We start from the raw sequence: 19,720 nt of genomic DNA on the forward strand, positions 1-19,720 counted from the left end.
ATGGACTCGGTATGGTGTATACCTATCGATGACTGGATTTAGTGAGAAAATCATTATTAAAAAGGAAAACATTTACAAAGTTAATAAAATCAAATAATTATTCCACTTGTGTAAATAAAAAATAAAAAACATAATACATTGCGCGAAGCAGTGGACCACTGATGTAGAATTTATCTAGGTAAAAAAAACGACCCCCTTACAAAACAGTAAAAATACATTTACTATTTTTTTACTACTTCACGGCTTAAGTAAAAATTCAAACATAATATTATAAAATAAGAAACGATATGAGTGACACACTATATATTATATTTTAAGACCTAATTCAATAGAATAATATAATAATAATAATAATAATAATAATAATAATAATATGATTAGTAATAAAATAACGGACGCGTAGCTTAAGACTCTGATAATAATAGTAATATACTAATTAGTAATTACTAATATAATATTATATAATATTGATGACTAGAGATAAATATGAGGAGATTGTATAATAATATTTTCGTAAATATAACTAAAGTATGAGCTTAGAAAAAAATCACACTATGGCGGGGATATAATTTAATACCTAACATTTTTTATAGTAAAATTTCCCATCGCGTAAAAAACCGAAGTACAATAGAATAGACGCGGTACAAAATACAAATTTAAAAAAAAATGATAACACAATAAATTAATAATAATTAAAATACAATAATAATGTGATGTTGGAGATTCTCATCAGAGCCTCGTCACTTCGGGCGGCGGCTGCTGATGTTGTGCCGCGTATCTCCGGCAGTCCGTCTGACTGGCCTTGTCGTTCCTGACGTAACCAGCGAAGTAACCGCCGGCCGCCAACGACGAAGACGACGAACAAGCGTCCAAGTATTCGCAGCTGGCCGACGATTCGATGGCCGTGATCGGGTACTGCGGCGGTAGCGTGAGCAGTGTCTCCGTGGACTTGGTCGGGTGACGGATCCGGCCGCCGGCGTTGTGGCGGTGGTGATGGTGGCCGTTGTGGTTGGACCGCTGTTGATTGTTGTTGTGATGGTTGTGTTGCTGCTGTTGCTGGAGGTTGTGCTGCTGCTGCTGCTGCTGCTGCTGCGGGTGTTGGTGGTTGTGGTGATGGTGGTGATGGTGGGCCGACATGGTGTTTCTGTCCGCCCTTGACGTTCTTTAGCTGCAGGTACACCATGTGATGCTGTCCGGAACCCGTGCCGCCTGCGCCGGCGCCGTTGTTGACAATCTGGTCGCGATCCAAATACTCGTAACCGAACCCGTAACCACCGAACGCTTTGGTGGTTAGGTTGTCCCACGACTTGACTGGCTTGACGGCGCAGTTGTCACGCCGGTACGTCGAAGACGACTGTGACTTGACGGAGTGCTGCCGGGATGCGGCCGACGGCTGACCCGCGGCCATCGGGTCGTCGTCCCAGTACAGCGTGTCCGTACTTAGCGACGTCGTGTACGACGCTGGGCTGTTCTCCGTCAGACTGTTTTGCGAAGGTCGGCCGCCTCCGCCGCCTCCCCCGCCGATCGATGTACTTTGGCACATACGCTCGTCCGACGCGTACCGATCGTTCACTAGATTGGAGTAACCATGATTACCGCCGGTACCGGTAAGGTGTTGAAGCGAAGGGTTGTGTTCGTCGGGCGCTTCGTTCCTGGTAGAGTTGCGGCGCTTCTCGTGTCCCTTCCGGCAGTACGAACTCTCCGATTTGCAGTCTGCGAACACACACAACACCCAACACCGATTTTTCGAATTATAAACGTGTCGTACATGACAATATAATATAACAAAAATACTAGAAACAGCAACGATATAATGGTATTGCTTCGTATTATAATGTGTACACTTTTATACTGTAGATAGATTCTCTAAAGAAGCTCACCCTCTTTTTTCCCCTTAATAATGTAGTTAATCAAAATCTGATTTTTGAAATTTGAAAATATATTTTCAAAATATTGAGATTTTTTGTGCTAAACTATAGAGTAGCCTACGAAAAAACAAACTTCAATTTTTCTACTGAAAATTAAAGAATTCGAAAATCTACAGTCTTTAAGTAGATTTAAAAATTGAAAAATTTGAATTTGAATGGAAGTTATTAAAGAAAAAAATGGGAGAGCTGTGCACGTACTTAGTGAATCCTCTGTATATGTGTTATATTATGTTATGGTAGGTACATACAAGGTGGTTCATTTATGAATGTCTACACTTTTTTCAAATATTTTATTTACAAAATTTAATGTCATTGCAGACCAACATTTGAAAAAAAAGATATTATTACTGCAATTTATATTAGTCATAATTTTTTAAGTTTTCACTTATATGATATATTACAAACATTTAATATTGATAATCTGAAGCAGGATATTTTTTATTTTTTAAATTTAAGTGAACGGATTAGATACTCTGCAAAATGTTGAACCACCACTTCACTCATCGAAACTTTCAATACTTATTATAACTAATTAACGTTGAGAATTTGAAATTGTTCTGTACTGAAGTACTCCAAAAATTATTCTGCTACGGAACGGAATATGAAATTAAAGTGCAAGTCATTCAAAAAATAATAAATTTAAAGGATCATAAAATATGGTAAAAATATTTTAATAAAAATGTTGAGATTTTGTAAAATAGCTAAGTATCTATTAAATGTACTTTTATTTAGCGGCTGTCACGTTTAATTACTACTTACATCGATTAGTTAGGTACATCATACATGCAAACATATTTTTAGTTAAAGCATGATAGAATAATTTAAACGACTCCAGTTCTGTGTCAATGAACCCACATAAAAACGAAATGCGAACACCATGTTTTAAATTGTTGGCTAGAGGTGACCCTTTCACACCTAAGTGATTTGGCTCTACAAGCTAGAATCTGGATAAGCGCACAAACGAAATATGTTTAAAAATACCCACCATATATGTCTGACACCTATAAACTTTTTGCCCTTTAAGAGCTAATTAAAAATGCATATTGCAATTTATGCCCATGTTTCGTGTGACAAAGTGCAACTTTATATACCTATATAGGCTATAGTTGATAATTTTGATATTAAATTACTTTTTAAATACGAGATGCACATCATCATTCTTTGTTTTAAGTTTAATTCAGGCGCATTCGATGATATAATACATGTCACAAGTACAGTTATCCATATGTACAATATAGTATTATTTTACTAGTTTACTAGTTTGCGGCGTGGCCAGTGGACAGTGAGGGGGCTGTAGAACTTCCGGAAAAATTTAAAAACGTTTTCAGTGTTCTGTGAATGAATTACGATACGTAACCTTAAGTGTTGAAATTGTAACTTGTATTTAAAAGTTTAAAATGTGATTCCAGTGTAACAAATTATCAGCCCCCAAAAGCAAAATCCTGGCTACGCCACTGCAGTTAGTGTATCACATAAACCATCAACTCTACTGGCATGCAAGACACAGCTAAAAAATAATAATAAACGTATAAATCCATGCGTTTAATATCTATTATTATATATAATATAATAATATTATAATAATTTGTTTTAAATGTATAAAATAATATATTTCTCACACGAATAGGTGTACCTATACAACGTGTTCATACGAACAAAAAAACTTGTACACGCGTAAAAGACATAAAAAGAGGTGATATAATTTATACAATTATAAAATACACGAATGAAAAAAAAAAACAATTAAAATATTAACGAGTTCGAACGTAATATAAAACTACTATATAGGTGGGTAATATCGAGCACGCGAGTAACTGCATGGTGGAGTATCATTAAAGAGGGACGGGGTCGGGAACATTAATAATCATAATATAATATTATGTTTTATTGCGATGACGATTGGATAATGATTTCTGTTTTTGACTGGGAAGGTGCAAACAACATTAGAAAATGCAAGTACCTACTCGTTGTTTGTGTACAATGTTTATACATTATTTTAACGATGGGAACATTGTAGGAAACGTGCGTGCGACAACGTCGAAAGGCATAACAAAATCTACACCTGCAATCTTTAACACCATTATATTACCTTTCTATACACGGTGCTTTAGAGTTTGAATTGGGAAAAAAAACAGAAGGGGGATGTAAAAGTGTTGAAAAAAATGTACGAATCCAAACATCAAAAATGTCTTATTCATTAGGATACAATTAGAAGATAGATTTTGTGTCCCTCAATTCAAGCACTGCCTACAATAATTACTTATCCAAAAAATAAATAAAAAACAATAACGAAAACTCAAAAACATAAAAACGAACAATAATGCGCCGGTGTATGCGGATATATATACTTATACATACAAACCTATCATGCTCACAATAGTATGGTCCATAAATTATAACATGATATTTGTATGTTATCGGAGTAAAATATTTGAGAAAACAAAAAGATAAAAGGAAAATATGAAAAAAAGTATTATTTTATAGGTATGTAATATATTATGGAAAAAAGACAACGACGAATATATATATATAAACATGTAATAATATTATTATCTAGTATAGGCGTATAGACGTGCGTCGTGCAGCTCTGTAAGTAAATGGGGTGCGGGTGGGCAGAGGACGCGTGTGTGGTATATTATACTTAAGGTATATTATCTATATAATAATAACAATAATGTTTTATACTATATACTAGGTATACTACAACATTACTATATAATATACTGTCTACGATACCGCCAACTAATATAGGTCATAACAACATCAATAACAACGAAAATATAATGCGTATTTGTCGTTGGGTGCGTATTAAACATTATATTGTATACGATTTCAAGTGCGTGTGCGAAGACCATAACCACAACAACAACCACTAAGTCGGCATCCGCCAAACAACAGCGACAAGCAACGCGGCCAACACCGAGGTCCCCGGGACCGCTGGAGCAGCAGTCGTAGCTTGCCTGGGCTTTTGTCGCGGACGCCACGCGCCGACGATGACTTGCGCCTGCGCCGATGTCTCCTGGTGGGCACGCACTGCGAACCCGGGCAGCAGGCCGCCCCGCCGTCCGCCGCCAGATCGTATGCCTCCACGCTGCCTCCATCGTCGTCGTCGTCGTCGTTGTCATCGTCGTCGTCGTCGGCGTCGTGTCCTCCGCCGCCATCGTTCCTCCGTCGACCGGATGCGCCGCCACCGGTACGTATGCAACCCCATCGCGGACAGTTATCGCCTACACCGGAAAGCATATAGGAAACAACAAACAAACAAAAACGGAAAAGAAGAAGAAGAAGAAGAAGAAGAAGAAGAAAAAGATCATGAAGAAGAAGTAGAAAAATGAAAATAAATACACCACCGCCTGTCGTGTTATATTTAAGTATACATACGAGAAGTGAGCGAGTGTAAAGTGTAAGTGTAAAGGTGCAAAGCGGCTCCAAAGCAAATTAATATAGGTATAAATAACGCCACGTGTTACGCACTTACGCGGCCGCGACCGCAGCAGGACTTTTACAACTCGAAAATCAATCGAGGGGGAAAAAAAGCAAATACATAGTTTCAATGTCATGTTGGAACAGTTGGCGGGAGTAAGTTATTTTTCTTAGGACGTTTCAGGTAAATTACATACTATATATTATCATATAAATAAGTATGTTTTTATAATTTATATGTTTCTATATACATGTTTTTCGAGTTGTACAAGTTCTACTGTAATTACATTACCTATACATATACCATTATTGCAGAGTAACACATAATTATTATTATATTATTGGCACGCATAGACGCAATTCGGGGTCTTTATGAAGAAGGAAGGCGATAAGGGGATAAGATTAGATTCACCACCGAAAGGGATTCATGTATATACTTAGGGTTAGAATATAATATTCTATTCTAAAATCGTCTATAAATCTACAGAAAAAAATATATTTTCATCAAATTGCTCCCGTGAACGTAGCGCATAATTCATAATATTATATAATATATGAAATTCGTGATAAGTAAAATCTTTCCATGGTATTTTTTATTTCGACGACGTATATTGAGATAAAAAATGATATGTATATGAGCATTATTATTTATAACACATAACATTATACGAACGCGTATGTACATGTGACATGTCATCAATACCAGATATCCGAATTTACCTTGAGATGAAGACCGCTGCGATGCTCTGTTGGTGAAGTTGTGCTGTTTGCAGTGAGGCTGCTGTTGCTGCGAACGATTCGGCACGTCCGACGATGTACTGCACCGCCGGCTGACTTCCACCACGTAATGCGATCGTCTCCTCTGCTGAACCGGTTGATCCGGTGGCGCCCAGTTTTCCTGTTGGTCGCAGCTTTTGCTGCTGTTAATTGAACGATTGCTGAAAATACACGGTAACGATTAGTATGTATACGCGTTGATGATTGACGCCTATAGGTCATATACATTGATGGCCGTATATTATGTTTAGGTCAAAACGAGAAGAAAAAAGAACCGGGTAGAGAGAACAGTTGGCGAATGTGTTTGAGCTGAATTATGTTGGTGTCGTGGTGATTATAAATTATAATATTATGTCCTCCGCCACAATATTAACAATAATATATCTTCGTTTTTCCATTATTTTCTGGTTATCTGTCCCAGTGCACCACAAGTATAGAAATCAGAAAAAAAATATGTTCCCCACAGTAGAATATTAAGGTAGTAAAAATTATGATGCGTCAACAAAAAATTATTTTCGTTATTTTTAGCCTATTTTCTAAAGACAGGAAATTTTAGTGTCCCAAAATATGTCACCATGGACAATAGAACATAAAACTGCAAATGGGACTATCCTAGCGTGACCTATGCGTTACGTAGATTTTAAATCGTACACATGAAGATGAATATAAGAATAATCATAAAAAAAGTATTGATAGTATGTTCGTATTGGCAACTATGCATGTGATACTATTTATAAAGTTACCTATCACATAAATTAAAAATACGATAAGAATTAGGACTTCGCTTATTATTTATCTCACATAAATACTTGCAAAAATTATAATGTAGTTGAATTTGCCAAATGTTAAAAATTAATTATTACTGTATTATGCGTCATCTCACTCATCTCCGTCTATATAAACTATAGTCACTATATTCAGTGAGGCTATAGAAAGGCTCTAGATCATTATTAAATGCCTATGACAACAAGTATATAATATTATATTTTATACAGTATAATACTATAATTATAAGTCAACTACTAGAAATAGAGCCCAAAGGGAAAAGATATTTGACCTCGCAACGAAAACGGAAAATGGCCGTTCCCTCCTCCATCATCCATGTACGAGGGGTTTTTTAATGATAATGGATCAATGATATATAATTTCGAAAAAACAAAAAAAGATGTGTTTCTTTATTTTTAACAAGACATTTTTTTATTACAATTTCAAAATTTTCGAACACGCAGTTGTTCCAATAGAAAAATCAACTTTATTTTATCAAATGGTAACAACTATATTTTTTAATGGATTCCGGTAAAGTTTTTTTCTGAAAATTTTGATACTCAAATTATCAATTTCGGTTTACTATAGTTTATGAACTATGGTACTCTAAATTTTAGTAAATGCTATAACACTTTGAATTGAAGTAATTGGTATACATTTTATTCACAAGAGATGAATAATTTTTTCTTTCAACTATCTTTTTATGCACTGAAATCTAATGAGAAGCTCCTAAAAAAATTGTTAGGCTAAATGCCTACAAAATTGTTGTCAAACATAACTCATTATTTTAATTTTATCATCCAACCATCAAAATAAATATTATTATGGTAATTTATTATCCCATTTCATCGATCTATAATCGTTAAAAAAAATCTGCTTACAATGACATACGATACAACCGGTAGAATATCATAATACCTATACATAATGATATAGAATTAAGTAAGGACAGTAAGGTTAATTAAAGTAAAGTACACGCAAGGTGTTGAATAGGACCATATACAATTTGTTGTACTTACTTAATATTTTTTTTATAATTATGATGTATAATATGAAAATCAAGACTAAATTATTAAAATAATTTTCGGTACCTACATGTGAATTGTATCACGTTTTATTTTTCAGAACGAGGTCGGCAATTTTTTTTTTATTAGAGCCGATGTGAAATTGATATCATTGGACATGTAATTATTATCAAATAAATGAAATATGAAGAGTACATAAAAATGTATGTCGCAAACCGTTGCAATTATTTGTACCTACCTATTTATTATATCGGTATCTTTGAAAAGTTAACATTTAAAGTATGTACATGTAAGTGCCGACTAAATGACATGATATTGCTTGAATAATTTTTGTAGCAATTAGGTTCGCCCAAACATCGACGAATAATGATTATTTTACATTACGAATAAGAACTGTAACATTAACACGCGGGTGAAAGTAACGAATTTAGTATTTTTTTAAAAAATATTTAATTAGTGTAATAATAATAAAAATAAATATTACATATTAAGGTATAAGTATACCATTGTATTTGACTATGCTATTTACATTTATATATTTCCATGATTTCTAGTTCATATTACATCATTAAAATTAGCATAATATTAGGTGGGTCGGTAATTTAATTAGTAATTACTAATTAGGGGTTTTTCTTGTTCATTTTTGCATAAAAAACTGGTACCAATTTCTAACACAAAGTTAACTGTTATTTAAAATTACAACAAATTTATTTTTCACCAAAACTGGCATTGGAAGAATTTTAAACACGGAACAAGAACAACAGATTTTAAAAATTTGAATTGTATTTTTCCTTGTAGTTTATATTTCAATGACCTGTGATGTATATGGTAGTGTATACAATAAACATATTCTAATTACCTGTGCCAACCGACGTAACTTGAATCTCCATTGATTATGGCAGTGGCAGGCTGATGCAAGTAGTAGGAACGTCCGTGCTGATCGATAAAATGGTGTGGTCGATAAGCCAACATAAAGTTTTGTTTGGGCACATAAATTGGCTGTGCTTTGGCCACGTCTTCAGTCGATAATGTAGGCCTAGACATAGAACTTTCACCTGTAATTTAATAATCATTTAATCAGTATAATATGTTGAAACTTTAAAGCAATAAAATATAAGCATAGGTACCATTGTATAATAATCCAACTATTAAGTGTTAGTATTGATAAAGTTGATTTGATAAAAAAATTTAAATAACATTCATACTTATTACATTATTTATACCGTATTAACAATAATAATTTTAAAAAGTTGTTGAATATTATGAAAATATAATCAACCAATTAATGATTAATGTATTTGCAGTATAATTATGAAATGAAATCATGTGGAGCTAAAAATCTGAATTGTGATGCCAATTATTGTCCAAACCAGTTTATATTCCAAATATTAAAATTTTCAAATATTTTAAATCAAAATTAAGCTTAAATATTATGTGGGTTACCTACTTAACTACCTATACTTTATTAGTTATTTGTAAAGTACGTACAAAATATAACCTATATGATGCTTTTTTAATTAAAACTATTTCATTTATTGACTAATATTATACCATTTAATAGTTAGTACTAATAAATGTACTTTATAAGTTTATATATTAACTAATAGTTATAACTGAAGTTGTAATTTTTTAAATATTATTTTACAATACACGATGTGTATGATATGTGTTTGATAACACACAAATACATGTATATTTTTGACACAATTTTGATTAGGCCATCTGTTACAAATTTTGAACAATAATAAGCTTAATTAATAAAACTATAAAAATAATAGAGTCCTATAAGTTCTATAAGCTATAGTATCTCCAGTACTTAGCATGAAACGATAGGCATGATAAATGCATACATTAAAATAAAACAAATATCAACCCTAATTTTTTATTTTCATGGCTTTTAAACCGCTTATTTCATTACAGTAGATATTAAACCATCCCTGAAACGAGTTTTTCGTCAAGTGTGACTATCACCTTACTTGGAGAATTCTATTTTCAGCTTTCAGTCATCATTGATCTGCGTTGTTGTATCCACACATACAGATTAATATTACTTCCGACAAATTTAAAACTAACCTTTTTAGTTTTTAGTAAATATGAGTATACAAACTACAATTAATAAGCAAACTATAATAATACATATCGTACAAAAATAATTAATTGCTAGGTATGAGAACTATGCTAAAAATTAACTTAGAAAATTAGGCACTTGAGCGGTATTTTGAGTGTAAAGAGTGGTTGTTTTTCCTAAAAATTGCTTAAAAATTCAAAATTATTTTCAACGTTACGCGTGGAACGTTATCGGTGAAAAAGTCAAATATACTTAAGTTATTTTGCTATATGTGTGGCTATATTAGCTGTGTATCACAAAATAAATTATGGAACATTCCGTATTAGTAGGTTATTCACGACCGAAATCTCGAAACGCAAATAACCTGTAAAAATTAAATAAGACTAAAATGTTGTTATCTGAAATACAACAAGTTTGTTTCATATAATTGTAAAATATCTTAAGAGTAGATTTCTGTGATCTGTCACCGACTGCAAACAAAATATGTTTAAATCGTTAGTAGTGCAATATAGGAATTATTATCTTGATGTAAATTCATTATTATTTGGTAGGTAGGTACATATAGTATGGCAGTATAACATTAACATTTAATGGCCACAGGACTGTTAAGAATTACAATATTCACGGACAGGTTGAGATATCACATCACGGTTCCGGTTCGAAACCGAGCTGTGCCCGGGCACACACCCAATTATTCGCTAAAACTACTACCTATAGCTGTAACCAGTGTGAAACTTTTCCACTAAAATTTAAAAAAAAAATAAATAAAATAAATATTGACTATTTTGAAACTATGCTTTTACGAAATGTACTTGCATATTATTTTAATATATTTTTAAGTTAAAATTCTAACTGACCCGTCCAATCGTTTTGTAATAGCTGCGCCAATATTAATACCTATGCCGTCGGTACTAATGCCATGTCGCCGTGAGGACTATTTCGTTCAACGTTTAATAAATAAAAAAAACCGTGTCGACGACGTTGCAGCAGTTGACGTAGGATAATAAGTAATAACTCATAAACATGACGTGTGCGGTCTGAGTACACACTGCATGCGGAAACGCACGTAGCTTCTACTACATAAAATGCAACAACACAGATGATTATACTTAATTAATTAAGTTTTCGTAGTTTTCTCAATAAATGCCTCATTTTTACGTTTGGTTAAAGAAAAACCCCACTTTATACGTGTTATACATAAGATTATATTATCATACTACTCGAAAGTAAAAGCCAAAAACTGATTGGAGGGAATAAAATAAAAAATAAATGACTATGATATAAGTAACATTAGTTATTCGCATAGCAATAGTATGGAAACAAATATGGTAAGTAAAGGTAAGTATAGTTTAAGTCCTTTTAACGTATATTGTGTTATTACCGTTTTCAGTCAATATTTTTTGGTTGGCAGTGTCCTTAGAAGAATGACTAGACTTTTTTCTTGCCGGCAAACTGTGCGTTTTCCATTTTCCTTCCATAAGCTCTCTCTCTTTGATTTCGACCTTTTCCAGTTCTTCGACTTTGGCTTGAAGCGTACGCTGAAGTTGTATATATCTCATGTGTAAGTCGACCTATAGAAAATAAATTATTTTTTTATTTATCTCGCATACATATTATAATTTAATATTATGTATGTATTGTGTATAACGACTTTATACAATTATTATATTTAATTATTCCGATTATTACCTTTCGCACGCAGTCTTCAAATAGTACCACCATTCTCATTCGTGAATCACAGCTTTTTATAAAGCTTACCAATGCTTTATGGTCAGCCTTTTCCATATCGACGCCATTTATTGACAGTATCACGTCACCTAAAACAAAACGCAAAATGTCAGTTATTGTGTTTAGTTCACAAATATATGAAAAATCGATTCAATTTACCTTCTCTCATCCCGGCTCTATACGCCGGTCCATCGTAGTCCACGTGATCCACATACGTTATCATTTCAATCTCCTGCTCCTTTTTATAATGAATGCCATAACTCTATAGAAAAAGAAACCATTAAAAATATAGTAAATAATATATTATCTAGGTACCTATATAAATTGTTATGATTTATAAGCATACAATACTCACTAGTCATAAATCAAAAAAAAATAATGTAAACTTTGTTGTCAGTTTAATAGATAAAACATGTAAATACTTCATATGTATCAGTTCTTTATTCACTATCTAAAAAATTCCTAGAATTTAATGATAACTAAAGAAATATATTAAACATTAACCATAGATTTTTTTTCGCTACAGCTACACTGTACACGTTACTGACAAACGACAATGACATTGTATATGCCATGTTATAAAATATAGAATTAATCGTGTAAATAATTATAGACCAAAAGAATAAATAGTTGTTAACAAAAAATAAAAAGCAATTTCGTTGATTCGATAAAAAAAAGAATTTTTTTATTTACTTTATTTTAAAAATAGTAATGATTAACGATTGGCAATCAAAAATTCGTGCTATAAAAAAATGTAGGTACTCAATTATATTTACTTGGAGCATAAAGCCATAACTTCCATTTCTTTTCTCGACAATTATGGTCCTTCTCCGTCGATCTTCTTCTGGTTTTGTAACAGTTACATGATCACATTTCACGCGGTCGAGTATTTGATTCTAAAAAATAAACCATTTATATATTATACATTTATATTCCAATGTTACTACTTTTTATATTAACAAAACAGTAATTGAATCCTATTTTCGTTGTATAATGTTTGTACCGTTTGTACCAACATTAATTTACATATAAATTCAAATTGCAGTTCAAATGGTAATCGGTTGCTCAAAAAACAGTTAAATGTCACATTACGTGTTATAAGGCGTGTCATTATTGCTTCAGTAACCATTTCCTACTTCCGTGATTTACTAAAATACTCTATTATAGATTTATCATACTATTACAATAATTAAATATTATACATAATATTATGTCAATATAGCTAGTCAAAATAATTATCACATATATTTAAGTATAAACTTAAGTACCTATATATACGTATTTATAAGATTAGCTAATAATAATATATAAGTATATTAAAAAATAATTAAAAAAATTCAGACACCTTTATCAAGGTACAAATAATTTAAAATAATGTATCTATAAATCGTAGATCTTTGAACATGATTATTTTTTCCATTATAATTGTATTAAACTATAGAGATTTATTAAATACGTATCGCCGCACAAAGATAAAAAAATATTTTAAAATGTAGGAAATGGATTCAACAAATGACAAAAATCACAGAAAATATAAATTTAATAATTTACATGAAAAGATTTTTACGTTAATTGACGGGAGGCGAGAATATACGATAAAAATGTGTACAAACGGTTATTGACGTATTTTGTATTAACTATTTATTTTCAAGAGTTAACGACATATAGTATTTCGATTTGCAAAATTTACCTGAAGAACGACAAGTATATTTATTATTTTGACAAATTACTTGTTTTTTTGGAAAACATATTTAAATACCCATGATAAAAACATACTACGCAAGTTTTTTGATGCGTAACAGATAAAAATATAAAAGCCTATACATAATAATTATACAGGTACCTAGGTATGTAAATATGCTTTCGTGTAAGACATCTAGTGAAAGCAATATAGTCACTTTATGGCCAATGCCGAATGTGGAAACAAAAAAATCGTGGAGTAGGTATTAATATACACAACATTTGCCATTTTTTTGGCAAATATCTAAAATCGAGATTTTTTACTTATATATTTACAATACTACCAGTAAATTAAGTAATTTTAATTGTTTTTCATTCATTCCAACACATATGTATAACAGATGTAATATAATAAATCAAATAAATCATACACAAGACCTGCCAAATTGAATTTGATAAATATATTATGTATTATACACTATTATACGTATAAGGCTCGTACACAAGATAGTTACAACTGACTTTAATAAAGTGACTTCTGTACGATGATATCAGCTGGAGCTATGGCCAAACTCGTTTTTCTGTAATCGGAGAGATGGCCTGAAAGGCAGTCGCCTCCGGAAATAATACATCGAGGCGTAGAGACTATAGAGAGGAGGTATATGTTATATCATCATTATCATAACTATTATTGTGAATATAACTATATTTAACTATACACACATAAGAATATTACTTAATAATAAATAATACATTAGGTACCTACCTAAAAAGTGGGCAGATTTTAGCAAGAGATAGATAGTGTTAAAACACTATAAGAAAGCAATGGAGCGTTTTATTCGATCGCCGCTGCAGTATAATACACCGTAAAACTCATATACCTACTATATTTTAATTTTAATATATACATAAATACCAGATGGCAAATATACTTCTTCGAATTAAATACTATAATTAATAAATAAAACGCAACCCAATTTGTTCGATGTCAGATGTAAGAGCCAAAGTAACAGTGAATATTTCATAAGAGTTTAAAACTTTAAAATTAACAACATATTTTCTTACTTTAAAACTTAATATTTAAGTTATGCACACTACAAATGAGGATAATAATTTATTCTGTTTCCAATGTATATCGCCGGTATCCACGTAATTTTTATTTTGCTAGTGTAAACAGAAAAATGCATATTTTAATTTATCTATTTAGCGTTTAAAAAATGCCCTTGTCACTTAACAGTTAAATTCTAATCGAAAACTGATTTATGTGAATAAATGAGTAAATAATTTATGGGTTTATAACTACGCTCAACATACATTTCTCAGTTATATACCTACTAGAATTTTAGGTTTTGAACAAGCACCTGTAAAAAACTACATCTAAAATAATCACGAAGCTATAATATTTATTATTCTGAAACGACGAATGAGGTATATCATGGGGAATCAGAGAGAAAAACAAATTTAACCAATATTAATTATAAAAGATAAATCATACTTTATATATTGATAGTATAAACCTCGCTCTACGAAATACTAAACGAAAATAATATGATCGATTGTACTTGTTATAAAACAAAACTTTTTAAAAATGAATACCAACTTGTTTGAAATAAATAAATACTGTTGTAAGGCTATAACTATATATCATACACGATGAGCTATTGATTTAGGTATCAGGTAATAATTGAATAGGGAAAATAATACAATTGAAAATTTCTCGACACAATGTGTTATACGTGAATTCAATATTAATTATAAATACATTTATGTATATGTTGTGTAAAAATATGTGTACTTTTGACGGTGGCACGTGCGTTTCGTAAAATAAAAAGTTTGCATTAGTATTCTTTGAGCACAAAACGTTTAATTTCGAATTTCATACAAATAAACTTTATTAATATTTATATTATATCATGATAGTAAATAGTAACTTTAATACAAAATGAAAACTATAAGCCATAAGTACATAAATAATTATAATGGACGAGACTCAAGAATTATATTAATTATATTATAATTTGTAACAAATTAATTATGGCTGCACTTATGCATTGAAAATTAGAAAAATATGCTTAAAATTTTAAAATATGAAAACACCTTATGTATTTAAAAATAATAATTTCATCAATTAAAAAATTAATAGAAACTAAAAATGAAAAATTGAGGAAAATTGAAGAATTGAGAAATCATAGATATATTTTTGGGTATAGTGGAGTGGAAAAATATTTAGTGGCGTGCTGCATTTTATTAGGAATTTAATTTTTTTTATTTATTGCTGATTTGCGTTTCTATGGCAATAAACAGGCATTCAGAAAATCAGTTAGAAAAAAAATTTGTACCCAACCCAAAAACATATCTTTTTAAAGAAAAATGATTAAATATTTAAAACAAAATCACTGTTGAAATTATGTATGTCGTTATATTTTTAAGGTGTACGATTTATTTTAATTTGTATAGTACCTACTGTTTGTTACGATGTGTTGGCCATTGTAAAAGCACATGGCGTAACATTTTTTCAACGAAATTATTATTTATCGACAATTTTTGTTGACAGTAAAATCTTAAAGAAATTTATTTTTGAAAATAAATTCAAATTATTAGTCAAAATATAATTTTATTGAAATAATTGAAAGAATCTAGATAGGTAACCCAACAAATTTAGACCAAACTTGATTACTTTTAACATTAATTTAGTAAAGTGGAATAAACTGAAGTAAACTGAATACTTCTACACATGTAGTAATAAAAAAAAATACATGGGAATCCATCGAATTTATTACTGTTTATTACTATTTATATTACCGTACAGTATTGTTCATTATTTAATATTAGTTTTCAATGACATATATATTTAATATTTTAATCATTACGGACATCTAGATAAAAGTTACACCATAACAATAATTATTACATTAAAACTAGTCATTGAAAATAATAATATTGCAGGCGAAAGTAAATTCAAATATTTCATAAAATAATCGAATATATGATTATAGGTAGACATAATATTCCCACGCATTTAAAACAACAGTGTTTCACATGTAAGTAATCACTTTTGGGCTTATAGTCATAACAGGAAAAAAGTATTATGACATCAAACTAGACTCTCCAAATACGTAGGGAACACATAAGTTTTCTCTTATCATCCATTTCAGAGTTTACAGCAAAACACTATAGTATTAATTATGGGCCAATGAATAAAATAATACAAATATTATGTTAATGCAGATAAATATTAAACAAAAATTAATATATTTTAAAATAGACTTTTTTGAAAGTTCTAACCTCTGTAATTCCGTTTAAGGTAAACCAAGATGTTGGAGGATTTCAAGAATCTTTCACTTTTAAAAATAATAATTGGCACAACAAACGAGAACTGAAAATAGCCAGTATGACTACATAATATCAATACGCTGTAAAATTAATAATATAAATATAAATCCAAATTTTATTATAATATCTCAATGATTGATTTTTGAAAAGATATAGGAACCTATTGTGTTAAAATCATATACTCATATTATTATCACTATTATTTTCAGAACCTAAATACTAAATATATAAAATATATGTACCTAATATGTATGTTTAAAAATACATATATATATATTATATATATTATGTAAATATTCGAAACTAACACTGCTTTTAATTATTTAACAATATATTCAATGTCATCATACATATACATTTATAAATTCTATAATATTAAATTTGTGTGATATTTAAAACTGTAATTATAAATAAAAAAGCTGTTTAAAGTCTTGTAAATTTATCGAAAAGCAAAATTATTTATTTTTAAATAATTTTTTTTTAAACTAAAAATCTTGAAAAACTTTTTAGGTATGTACATAATATATACAGATGATTCACCAAGATTGCTCACCCCAATTTTTTCCTTTTATGTTGAAATTATTCAAATTCTGATTTTTAAATATACTCGACGTCCATTTTTTTAAATTCTTGAATTTTCTTGAAGTACTTAAGGAGTGTCCTGAGGCGACTCAGACTTCTTCTCAGTTTTTCAAATGAGAACCTCCCTTTTCATTTGTAATTTACTTACCAAATCATTTTTCTGAAAATGTAGACGTATCATAATCAAAATTCAAACAAGTAGTTTTGAGTTATTTCACTTAGTGTGCCCCCGTAAGGATATTAGGTCCACATGGTAATGGGTTTGGAAGATGGAAAATGTTGGTGATTAATATTAATTTATCAACATAATTAATTTTCAATAATAACCTAAGTATAATAAATACTAGATCTAATATTACAACTGTACTTCTGTAAAACAACTTTTAATAAGGATTATTATCCTTAAAACAAACATTTTAATAATTGAAACAACTCGTCCGAATTTTGAATTTGGTACATCAACATTTTTATAAAAAATATCCACTCAATAATTTACAGTAAAAGGGGGGAGGGTTCTCATTTACAAAATAGAAGTTTGCATCGCCATAGAGTACTCATCCTTAAATGGTATAAAAAAATTGTTTAGGAATTTGAAAATATGGTCTTTAAATATATTTAAAGATTCAAAAATCAGATTTTGCAAAACTGTCTTATTCAAGAAAAAAGGAGATGAGCAAGCACGGTGAATCAGAGTGTATACTAAGTACGAACCTAAGAGTAAATATGAAAACAATTGTTTTGTTAAAACAAAATGTAAATAGCATAAATGCATTATACATAAACACGCACTAAATAGCGTTAATGCCGTTATTAGGTACTTTAAAATTGTAATACTATTTATAATTTATTTGAATTTCACCTTCAATAAGGCCTTCGCCGGGATGTACATAAAACATATAATACCCAGTATTATACACACCGACAACATACATATATATACTATATATGTATATGTTATATATACTTATAATAATATAATAGGTTGTCATGAAAAACGGGCTTATTATTCGTTAGATTTAAATTATAATTCATAACGACAACTTAGTGTTACTTCCCCTCCAACTCGGAAATTACTCTACAATACGTTTTTATTTGAGACAGTTCGTTCTGATTGACCTCGTACATTCATTCAGGTTTTAACATTTGGGCCGAGACAAAATTGGATTACAAAACACGTCTTATTTTAAATTGTATAACAAATAATACAATCCTGTACATTTTAAGGTTTATGCTATTGAGCCAAACTATTACTATTCAGTATCTTGATTAAGCTTTAAGCTTAAAAATATACATTCACTTTTTTATGATTCAATAGTTTAATAGAACATTTAAAATACCAAGCTATAAAATAGGGGTACGCGGTGCACCAAGTAGGTACACATATCATGTTTAGTTTTTAATAAAACTAAATATTTATATAGGTAATACTAAATAGCAATATATATTGAATTTAATATTTTGGTACAATATCTTAAAATGGAAAACTGAAAGAGATTATAATTTTATTACTTGTTAATTATCGATAAAGTTGCTTAGGTTTATGTTAATGTGTTATATTTATTATTTACTTGCATTAGAAATTGTTGGAATTAAGACTAAATAATAAATATTGTTTATTAAGGCTTAAAATAAAATGTTTTCAAATGTTTTTCCTCTATAATATGTCTATAAGTTCTATAAACATAATCAAGTTATAACAAAATTAGATAGAAACTACTAGTGGATCACAAATTATACTTAAATGAAAAATGTCGGTAATATCTTTGATAGTTTTGACATTTTTAATTAGAACGCTTTTCGATATCCAACTTAAGACTAGTTTAGTTTATTGTATTTGACATCTTACAATGAACTGAGATGTTCACAAGTCCTACGTCTTCCTCAAAAATTACCCACTTGAAACCACTTTGTAAACAAAACTAACATAAATATTTCCGAATATTTTCAACGTCTTAACCCAAGCCTTGAAAGATTCAAAAAATGTATGCTAATTATCAAGGATTTTAGTTATTTTATACTTTAATTTTATATATTTAGTTTCTTCTAATTTTATATCAGTGAAATAATACTATGCATATATTTGGAATTTTATAACAAATATCAATTTATTATTATACTGACTAGGTATTCTTGTATGACTAGGTGATCAATAATCAATATCAATATCAATTATCAACCAATAACCAATTAATACCTATACCTATTATATATTTGCATGCAATTATTATAATAATAATAATTATTATATTTGCATGCAATTATTATAATAATAATAATTATTACTATTATTATATACTATTGTCAAGTTCGGTTAATAAAATGAAAGTGTTAGTTGTAATACAAAATATTATACATTTGTCAACAATAATGAAATACAAGCTAATCCTACTGGCTACTAATCCACTAATATA

General features: G+C 30.1%; 1 protein-coding gene across 1 annotated transcript in view; it reads right to left on the reverse strand.

Moving 5' to 3' along the window:
- Window positions 1–467: 467 nt before the first annotated feature.
- The window catches only part of LOC111031785, a 36,151-nt gene continuing 16,898 nt past the window's right edge, over window positions 468–19,720 (reverse strand). The window contains 9 exon segments of the mRNA XM_022311874.1: window positions 468–1,128; window positions 1,130–1,713; window positions 4,889–5,155; window positions 6,072–6,289; window positions 8,778–8,973; window positions 11,368–11,557; window positions 11,676–11,803; window positions 11,874–11,976; window positions 12,491–12,610. Of these exon segments, the coding sequence (XP_022167566.1) occupies window positions 730–1,128; window positions 1,130–1,713; window positions 4,889–5,155; window positions 6,072–6,289; window positions 8,778–8,973; window positions 11,368–11,557; window positions 11,676–11,803; window positions 11,874–11,976; window positions 12,491–12,610 (2,205 nt within the window). The 3' untranslated portion in view covers window positions 468–729.

Source organism: Myzus persicae, unplaced genomic scaffold (genome assembly GCF_001856785.1).
Source record: "Myzus persicae strain clone G006 unplaced genomic scaffold, MPER_G0061.0, whole genome shotgun sequence".
In the NCBI taxonomy this organism is placed as follows: Eukaryota; Metazoa; Arthropoda; class Insecta; order Hemiptera; family Aphididae; genus Myzus; species Myzus persicae.